General features: G+C 48.5%; 1 protein-coding gene across 1 annotated transcript in view; it reads left to right on the forward strand.

Annotated features, from left to right (window-relative positions):
- sin3aa (SIN3 transcription regulator family member Aa) overlaps positions 1-3,133 on the forward strand; it is a 42,586-nt gene extending 39,453 nt beyond the window's left edge. The window contains exons 19-21 of the mRNA XM_056281447.1: positions 1,179-1,273; positions 1,393-1,585; positions 2,881-3,133. Of these exons, the coding sequence (XP_056137422.1) occupies positions 1,179-1,273; positions 1,393-1,585; positions 2,881-3,111 (519 nt within the window). The 3' untranslated portion in view covers positions 3,112-3,133. The remainder of the gene's footprint in view (positions 1-1,178; positions 1,274-1,392; positions 1,586-2,880) is intronic.
- Positions 3,134-10,616: the final 7,483 nt, after the last annotated feature.

A 10,616-nucleotide genomic window follows, 5' to 3' on the forward strand; every position in this document is an offset into this window, starting at 1 on the left:
GATGCTGAGCTCTACAATTCACAACACAGCTGGAAACTTGAGTCTGTGTTGAGCATCACCGGAAAGAAGTCAGGTGCCTGCACAGAGTCTAGAGGGCCACCTGTCCATAGAAAACAATGAGTAAAATAAAGACAACTATCGTGTTACGCTGTCTCCGCTGGACACAGTTGGGCTTTTTTAACCACGAGTCACAGTGGCTGATAGATTTTTGAAGAGATCTGACTTTTTCCAGATTTATCCACAGAAAAAGAACTTCAGATAATGGTAGAATCAAAAATGGTGACACGGGCATCCGGGTAGTGTAGCGGTCTATTCCATTGCCTACCAACATGGGGGTCACCGGTTTGAATCCCCATGTTACCTCCGGCTTGATCGGGCATCCCTACAGACACAATTGGCCGTGTCTGCGGGTGGGAAGCCAGATGTGGGTATGTGTCCTGGTCACTGCAATAGCACCTCCCCTGGTTTGTTTGGGCGCCTGTTTTGGGGGGGGGGGGACTGGGGGGAATAGCGTGAAACTCCTCACTGTCTGGTGAAAAGAAGCGGCTAGCGACTCCACATGTGTCAAAGGAGGCATGTGGTATTCTGCAACCCTCCCTGGATCGGCAGAGGTGGTGGAGCAGCGACCGGGACGGCTCAGAGGATTGGGGTAATTGGCCAAGTACATTGGGGAGAAAATTCCAAAAAAAATAAAATAAAATGGTGACAGCATGTGTCAGCCTGCTGCTGGGACTGGTTTGTTAGACAGACTTGTTATTTTTTTCCCTTTTTGTCAAAACAGTTGGGGGCGCTCAACCTACTTCTCGTTTTACTCTCATTGCCAGATGTGGTTCCAATAAAACGCATCAGGGAATACCTGTACATGCAGAACTTTATTATACTTATCAGAGTTAACGTCTTTGCACCTTATTTTTAAAAGAACTTTTAGTTTTCTTGTGAAAATTCAAGAGTTTAGCATTCAGTGCATATTTCCTCTCATACATTTTCCAGTTGTCAGGTCCACTTTTCTTCAATGCGGGGCCACCTCTGGGTTAGCTATGGTCTGTTACTGAGTACACCTCTGGATTAGTTCTGGTCTGTTACTGAGTACAGAACAGTGTTTTGGCAGTGTCTGAGCTGAGGTTGTCTGGTTCAAACTTGTGGTCTGTGTCTTAAGATCTCCTGCTTTGTGTTTTCAGCGGTGGTCTGATTACGTGGGACGATACTTAAATTCCGACTCCACATCTCCCGAGCTGCGGGAGCACCTTGCTCAGAAGCCCGTCTTTTTACCAAGGTCAGTCTGTCCAGACCTGAAATCTCTTGTGATCTATGCTCTGAAATGCAAACAGAAAAAATGACGTATCTGAAAATGGACTTGCCCTTCATCATTCATTCTTGCTTTCTGGAACCCAGGAACCTGCGGCGGATCAGGAAGTACCAGAAGGGGCGGGAGCAGTTGGACAAGGAGGAGTGCGAGGGTGGGAAAAAGACTCCGGAGAAGGAGAAGATGGAATGTATGTTCAAGCTCAACTCTTACAAGATGGTTTACGTGTTTAAGTCAGAGGACTACATGTACCGACGCACCGCCCTGCTTCGCGCTCACCAGGTACGCCCTCCTGTCACCTTTTACAAACGACCATAATGCTAGAGGTCAATTGTAAGTGTGCAAAAACTTGACACGCCATTTACAAAACTATTTTTAAGTTCCATCCCCTCTGTGTTTGGCCAGTAGTTTGATGGTTTGGCTTTAAAGATCTCTCCTAAGAAGTGAATGTCCTTCTTCTTCATCTCTTCTCCACTGAGAAGGATCTACTAGGGGATCTTGGGTGGTCACGGCTCTGTGTGTTGGTTCACCTGCTCAGTCTGTTTCAGAGAGGAAGCATTGATAGTCTCTATTATCCCTCTGAGTTTGACTGTACCCAATTTAAACTCATTTAAATTGTAGCTATTTGGGGCGTCTGGGTAGCGTGACGGTCTATTCCGTTGTCTACCAACATGGGGATCGCCGGTTCGAATCCCCATGTTGCCTCCGGCTTGGTCGGGTGTCCCTACAGGCACAATTGGCAGTTTCTGCATGTGGGAAGCCAGATGTGGTTGTGTGTCCTGGTCGCTGCACTAGCACCCCCTCTGGTCAGTCGGGGCACCTGTTCAGGGGGAGCGGGAACTGGGGGGTATAGCGTGATCCTCCCACACGCTACATCCCCCTGGTGAAACTCCTTACTGTCAGGTGAAAAGAAGCAGCTGGCGACTCCACATGTATGGGAGGAGGCATGTGGTAGTCTGCAGCCCTCCCCGGACTGGCAGAGGGGGTGGAGCAGCGACCGGGACTGCTTGGAAGAGTGGGGTAATTGGCCGGATGCAATTGAGGAGAAAAGGGAGGGGGAATTCCCCCCAAAAAATTTATATATAACTCCAGGTGTGTTCTACCTGTTACATACATTAATATTGTTAAATAATAAAACAGTTCCTGCAACATCAGGTTTTGTTTTGACGGGTTAGCAGAAACTGTCAGTCCTCACATCCCAAAGCAGCCTGCTTACTACTGGTGTGATGCAACCTGCTTACTACTGGTGTGATGCTGGTTCTTCAGGTTGTGTGTCCAAGGAACACCTCACTCACCACTCAGTAACGCCTACTGATATTTACTAGTCACGCTGTGGTATTTACTAGTCATTTTGTGATGTTTACTGGTCAGGATATTTGTCGTAGTATAGTTACTAGTCATATTGTGATATTTATCAGGTATGCTATATTTACTAGTCTTGCTAAAGAAACATTTGCTGGAGAAATATTCCACTTGAATCATAACTGACTCCGCTGGGAACCAGGCCTGTAATGGTGGAAGTGTCGGTGTCATGTTTAATGACAGGCTTTTCTCCCTCCCTCCTCTCTCTCCTCCAGTCCCATGAGCGAGTGAGCACGCGGCTGCACAAGCACTTCCAGAGTTGGGTGGATGCGTGGGTAAAGGAGCATGTCACGTGCGGCATGACCACCGACACCAGCAAGTGGCTGATGGGCGAGGGGTGTGAGGGACTGGTACCCTGCACCACCGCCCGCCAGCCTGAGGTCCTCCACTTCAGGAACATCAACAAGTACCGCGTCAAGTACAACCCCCCCTGCAAGACGCCCTAACCCACCAGAAACTCGGGAGAAGGGGAAGGGGTTGAGGTTTTTTGTTAAGGCGGGGGGGGGGGGGCAAACAAGTCTGAGGTCAGGGGTTGGGGTTGCAGGTGGGGTCTTCTCAGTATGTTTTTAAGGCTGACATGGGAGCACAACTAAGCTAGCTACCGTGTCTGTTTGTTGCCTGGGCGGCAGGATTCACTCATTTTTACCAGCGTTTTTAGCTGGGCCCAGTTTTTCCACAAGGGCCTCTGGTGCCAAAACATAGGAACTGTCATGTCCCTGTTACAGAGCTGAGCTCTCACCAGCACTCTGAGCGACACCTCAACTAAGACTCCCTCGGCCCCGCCCGCAGGAAAGAAAGGGCTTCATGGGGCTCAGTTAGTCGGTCTTCGGATGTTGTTCTCGGTCACAACTGGACTCTGGTTGACTGACCGCTGCTGTCTTACCAAAAGCCACCAGAGGAGGCGCTCACCCTGTCGCACAAACAGGGAGTGTTTCTGATCGTGTTACACCGCGGTATCCGTGGAAACACATTTGGCAGACAAGTGCACTTATTTTGAAAGAGGACTGCGTTGTTACAGAGTCCGTTTGGTTCTGTTCTCTGTCCCAGGCTGAGGGCCGGGAAGGAGCTCCGTAAAGGCCGGTTGCCTTCCTGTCCCCGCCAGACCGAGCTCGTGTAGCAATCCCTCAGACAGACGCAGCATCACATTTCCCTTTTCTAAATCCAGCAGCAGCATTACTACACATCACACCCGGGTCCCAGGCAGTGTTGTCGGGTCGGAGGTGAAAAGCACTGTCGCATTTTATGTATTAAGACAAATGAGCCTCACAACACTGTTTGGACTCGGTCTGTAAAATTGTATAGCTTGTGAATGTCAGTTACTGACATGTATTCCAGTCTGTGTTGTGTAAATAATATATATATAGTTCTATCAACACAACAGATCCTGGCCGCCCTGGTACGTGACCTTTTAAAAGAGGAAAATGAAATTAAATAGTGTCCGGCAATGCCCTACGCCAACACACCAGCCTGTACACACAACACACACACACACACACAAACACACAATCTCAGAGTGGACTGACCACGCGCCACTCGCCTTGTAAATACACTGTACATAGTCTGAGACTTTTTATGAGCGATACGTGTTGTTGTGGTAGTAATACTTTCCAGGCTTACCGTGGACTTTAGTGGTAAATGGCTAAAGTTAGTATGTATATGAAATAGACAAATGAAAACCATTTCTTACCGTTTTTACCAAAGGGAGTTGATATAAAAAAAATAGCTGTTTTTTCCCTTTGTGTGTACTTTTTGTCTTTTTAATTTCTGTAGTAAAAAAAACTGTTGGAAGTAGAAATGTATCCAGGTCTTAAAGTTTTTATATATGAAAAATAACTGTCCCCCGAATGTGACACAATTGGCTGGTTCGTCTGTTGACATTAGCACTGCCGCTATGACTCACTCTCGAATGACCGGGTAACAGAGCGAACTTCCCAACAGCATCAGTCTGAGATGCACGCTTCCTCCCCTGGATAGATTTCTGCTGAAAAGTCACCCGACGCCATATTTTTGATAAGTGAAGAACTCACTCAAGCATGTCTTTAGCCCTTTATTTAGAACCTTATTTAAAGTAATAATAAAAATGACGTTTGTAGCCTACGCACCGCTGTGTGTGACTGTCTACTTCATTTTCCTTCCAGCTCTAACCTTTGGTTGATGCTTCCTTTGATGGCAGGAATTCTTCTGAAAGATGAGTCACTTTTAATTGATACAATGTCATCACATATTGGCAACAATCTGGTGGCATGGTGCCACAGTGGTTAGCGCGGGCACCTCGCAGCAAGAAGGTCCTGGGTTCGAGCCCCGGGGTAGTCCAACCTTGGGGGTCATCCCGGCTTGTCCTCTGTGTGGAGTTTGCATGTTCTCCCCGTGTCTGTGTGGGTTTCCTCCGGGGGCTCCGGTTTCCTCCCACAGTCCAAAGACATGTAGGTCAGGTGAATCGGGCATACTAAATTGTCCCTAGGTGTGAATGTGTGTGTCGGCCCTGTGATGGCCTGGCAGTCTGTCCAGGGTGTCTCCCCGCCTGCTGCCCAATGACTGCTGGGATAGGCTTCAGCATCTCCGCCACCCTGAGGGCAGGATAAGCAGTTTGGGTACTGGATGGATGGATGGCAACAGTCTGTCTGTAGAGTTCTTGGTTTGTATTAATTCACTCTGCATCACATGACAAGCAAGGCGGTAAGGAGGAGTAATACACAGATGCAACACGAACACTACACCGTTAATGCTAAATATGTATAGTACTTATTGTTGAACTAAATATGTTTCAATCCAAGATGGAGTTCTGCCACAGTAAGAAAGATTTCCTTTTCTGTCCAGCAGAGGGACCCTCGTACCGTCCTCCAGTGCTGCTGTAGTAGTCAGGTTAACTGGGACGTCATGAAGGCCTGCGCGGCTCTGATGGAGCCAGCATACCAGCTGACTGAGCAAATCACTTCAGAAAGAGAGTGTTGTTCAGGTAGTCACGTGTTTCACAACTGATCGACAAGCTTTGGCCAGCTGATTAGAACTGCAGCTGGTGTCCTTTGGTTTTACACAGTAAGACCAGTTCCTGACCCCTGCAGCTGTCTGACCCAACCTGAGAGCAGTTTAGCTGTTATGTTTCTCAAACCGCTGCCACCTCCAGTTTAGGCAAAGATCAGTAATACCCCAAATCAGGCGTGACCCCTGAGTTAGTGGACAAATATTATCTGGTAATATTTTATACGGTGTATAAACTTAGATTCAACAAGTGTCACACTGACCTGGTGATTTACTCTATTTAGGTTTTTTTTTTTTTGTGGAATCCCCCCCCCCCTTCTCCCAATTTATATCCGGCCAATTACCCACTCTTCCGAGCCGTCCCGGTCTCTGCTCCACCCCCTCTGCTGATCCAGGGAGGGCTGCAGCCTACCACATGTCTCCTCCCATACATGTGGAGTCACCAGCCGCTTTTCACCTGGCAGTGAGGAGTTTCACCAGGGGGACTTAGAGTGTGGGAGGATCACGCTATTCCTCTCAGTTCCCCCTCCCCCTTGAACAGGCGCCCCGACCAACCAGAGGAGGCGCTAGTGCAGTGACTAGGACACATACCCACATCCGACTTCCCACCCGCAGACATGACCAATTGTGTCTGTAGGGACGCCCGACCAAACTGGGGGTAACACGGGGATTCTGGTTCGAATCCCCGTGTTGGTAGGCAACGGAATAGACTGTCACACTACCCGGACACCTAGTATTTAGGTTTTTAGAACAAAAGGTTACTGGCTAGGAGTTGCTGTTAGCTAACCTTGACGTCTATAATCTGAGTTTGAACTGTTGGCTTTCTAATGATGAAATATGATGAAACATCACACACTGAGACTTCACCACCGCTCACCTGTGGGATCAGATGGGCCCGTTGCTTTCAGGTTAGGTAACATCTGCAGAAGCTCCTGCAGTTCGTTTTACCTCCATGGAAAGATGGGTGGAATTTACCACATCCAGATCCCGGAAGATGCTATATGTAATCCAGACTTTTACTGCTCATTTCATTGTTTCACACGGCAAATCCCACCCACTTAGCACCAAACAGATGAACAGGAGAATTACTAAGTTTACATCGGCACCACGAGTTCGCTGTGAGCATGTGTAGTCGCTCCTGTCAGGTCTCCATGGTGATGCTGGTCACATGGCTCAGGTCCTGAGCTGTTGCGGTGGTGTCTGGACACTGCTTGGCATCATCCTCCTCATATTCTTCAAACATCTTATAATTCCATTAATAATTCTGTTTTCCTCATTCAGTGTTGTGTAAATTGTGTAAACACAACATCATTGCACGTTGTTCGTCTTGAGAGAGAGATCCTCCTCTGTTGCTCTCCCTGAGGGTTCTTCCTATTTTTTCTCCCTGTTAAAGGTTTTTTTTTGGGAGTTGTTCCTTATCTGGTGCGAGGGTCTAAGGACAGGATGTTGTGTTGCTGTAAAGCTCCCTGAGGCAAATTTGTGATACTGAGCTACAAATAAATTTGACTTGACTTGACTTAACACAGCCGCACAGTGGCTCAGTGGTTAGCACCGTTGCCTCACACCAAAAAGGTCCTGGGTTCAAACCCCGGGGTTGTCCAACCTTGGAGGTCATCCCAGGTTGTGTGTGTGTGTGTGTGTGTGTAGCAGCCTGACCGGGTGTCTCCCCGCCTGCTGCCCAATGGCTGCTGGGATAGGCTCCAGCACCCCACGACCCTGGTTAGGATAAGTGGTTTGGATAACGGATGGATGGATGACTTGACACACATGAACTGAAGAAATGAACTGTGACGGTAGCGTTGGTGTTGTGTTCATATTTTTGTGGATTAGTACAAAACCCAGATCCAACTAGGGGAGTGCGCTTATTAGACTGCAGATCTTGCCAGGTGTACGAAGACTTGTGCAGCTCCCAAGTCAATTGAACAGGAAATATAAAAAAAGTTAATATGCAGTGCTCAAGCTAACAAATGTCGCTAATAAGACGTGTTGCCTGTCAGTGTGAGGATGTGCAGCCTCCTAGGTGGACCCTCACACGAAAACAGCCAAGTCTGACATGAAATGACAGGTCAGGCTATCATAATATAGAGCCTTATTAAAAGACTTCACGTGTGTTGAACCGTCGTGGTTTCACAATATAAATGAATGAAGGTGAACGGCTGCTCTGCTGACTGACTTTCATTCATAAAACAGCGGGAAGAAAACATAGCCCAGCCATGGGCATGTTCTATTGTAGCTGCTGAGATGACTTCCAGCTGTGACTGATTAATCCTACTCTTGACGTTGTGTTTTTATACACAAGGTGAATTGTTGCTTGTTCTTCAGTGTTCCTCCAGTTCTCTGTGCTGAGATCAGCTGTGAAAGATTTGCTGGATTGTGAAATACGATCGACTTCTTGTTTAAGACTCATACCTGAATACACCATGTTTTGGGTCTGACACTGTCGCTGCCCATCCATCCATTATCCAAGCCGCTTATCCAAATCAGGGTTGCGGGATGCTGGAGCCTATCCCAGCAGTCACTGGGTGGCAGGCGGGGAGACGCCCCGGACAGGCCGCCAGGCCATCACAGGGCCGACACGCACACATAAGGACAATTTAGAATGACTGATTCACCTGACCTACATGTCTCTGGACTGTGGGAGGAAACCCACACAGACACGGGGAGAACATGCAAACTCCACACAGAGGACAACCTGGGATGACCTCCACGGTTGGAGTACACCAGGGTTTGAACCCAGGACCTTCTTGCTTCTTGTTCTTCTTGTTCTTACTGTTGCTGCCAGATCTGACTCATCTGTAGATTTGAGTCGTGCATGCGCACGGTTGACTAAGATCGGACAGTGACGGAGAGCAGCGTTGGTCGAGCGAGCTGGAGAATGAATGGAGAGAGAGAGCAGAGCTAGAACAACCGTTTTTCAAAGGTTTTGACTCACCCAACCACCAGAGGTTCTTCATCATACAGTCATAACTGCACAAAACATTAGGCTGATAGGTCAGTAGTTTGTGAGATTAGCCACAGACACACACACACACACTACTAAACGCATCATGAAAAGAGGTCGGGTAAAAGTCACCTCAAGTCAAATTTAATTTATGAAACATATTTCACACTGAAATTATCACCATGTACTTTTACAAAGCACAAAAGTAGTCAAGAAGCATAAAAAGACCCAACATGTTTAAATATTTTACATGAATTTCTACATGTTTAAAAAACTGACAGTTGAATTTTTTTATTTTTTATTTGGCAATGCTAAATGTGCAAAGAAATGAGCAGGAAAACAAGGTGCAACTTGATAGAAACGGTGTCAGTCGCTGGCAGCCTGCAGGGTCGGACTGACACCTACACACATTAACGGATACCAGATAGGTGACAGACAAGACACCTCCACCCCAACTCCACAGCCCTGACCATATACACACATATACACATAGAGAAGCTGCATTGGCTGCTGGGTCGTACGGCAACGTCACTGCCATATTGGACCGGGCAAGACTGGCCTATAAACAGATAGAAGTAATGGGGGCGCTGTGGTTTTTCTGGATAAAAAGCACTTTGTTTACATTTCTCAACCGGTTTCAATCAGTCGTGTTTATATTCAAGGGTTTGTGAGCTATGTGGACTAAAAGTTTTGTTTGCAGTTACTCAGAATCTCTGCCTTGATGCTGCTCAATAATGCAGGTGAGGAAATCAGAAAAGGTTCAATCAGTTCATCTGGACACGTTTATTGACAGATATGTTTCATCACTCATCTAAACAATACAGTGGCATAACAACTGAAACCAACCACCAGTTTCATATGCAAATATGGTGTGACCACTAACGAGTTACAATGGTTATGTGTACTATTCACAGAGGATTGGGGAATGTTTGCAATCACAGCATTGTAAGATGGTGACAGATGTACTCTTAGCTATCCCCTGGTTCAGGGATGGTCATTCCCTCTTCACATATATGACCTCTTTGACTCCCTGTTCAAACCAGCGTTCCTCCCTGTCAAGGAGGTGCACATCCTCATACTTGAAAGAGTGGCCACTGGCCTGTAGGTGGTGTAGACTGTGGAGTCCTGGTCTGTAGATGGTGTAGACTGTGAAGTCCTGGTCTGTAGATGGTGTAGACTGTGGAGTCCTGGTCTGTAGATGGTGTAGATGATGTAGACAACGTCCAAGACCCATGCATCATCGGGCTGGACCTGCTGACCTGCTGGGGAGCCCGTGTTAATTTATCGAAGGCAACCATCACCTTCGGCATGACGACCATGGCACTCCAGTCCAGCCGGGGGAGGAGTGGGCTCAGGGACCGGTGAGCCAGTCACTGAGCAGCCACTGCTCAGCAGGCTCAGAGCCCCCGGTGCAGCATTGGAGTGCTGCTGCTGCTGCCAACTGCAGGAGGAGTGGGGCCAGATGACGCCGACAGTGGCAGCCGTCCAGACCACCACCAACGAGGAGAGGTTGTTCCTGTTGACCACGCAGCAACTGAGGCAGCAGCAGGAGGCAGACATGACCCTGGTGCTGGTGAGGGGCTGGCTGGAGACAGGGCAGTGCCCCGAGTTGACAGAGGTGTCAGCGCTGGGGCCCGAGGTAAAGACCGACTACTCTCAATGGGGCAACTTTGAGCTCCGCGACGGATTGGCGTACCGGAGGTGGCAAGCTCCCAGACGAGGGAGTGGCCTCCTGCAACTATTGGTGCACCATCGCTGCATCCCCAGGTTCTCCAGATGGTCCATGGCTCGGTGGGGGTGAGGCACTACGGGAACGCCAAGACCCTTCACCGCCTCAGGGGGTGATTTTACTGGCCTGGCTGTCGATGAGACATGGAACTGCACAAAAACTGCTGTGACTCTTGCACCCGCCGGACCCGGGCCGGCTCCGGCGTGCGGCAGAAGAGAGCCTATGTATCGGGTAGTGGGTTCATCGGGGACGACTGACCCCTCAGGTGGGGGCTATGTAGCGACCGGTGGAGGCAGTCACTC

Source organism: Lampris incognitus, chromosome 6, assembly GCF_029633865.1.
Source record: "Lampris incognitus isolate fLamInc1 chromosome 6, fLamInc1.hap2, whole genome shotgun sequence".
In the NCBI taxonomy this organism is placed as follows: domain Eukaryota; kingdom Metazoa; phylum Chordata; class Actinopteri; order Lampriformes; family Lampridae; genus Lampris; species Lampris incognitus.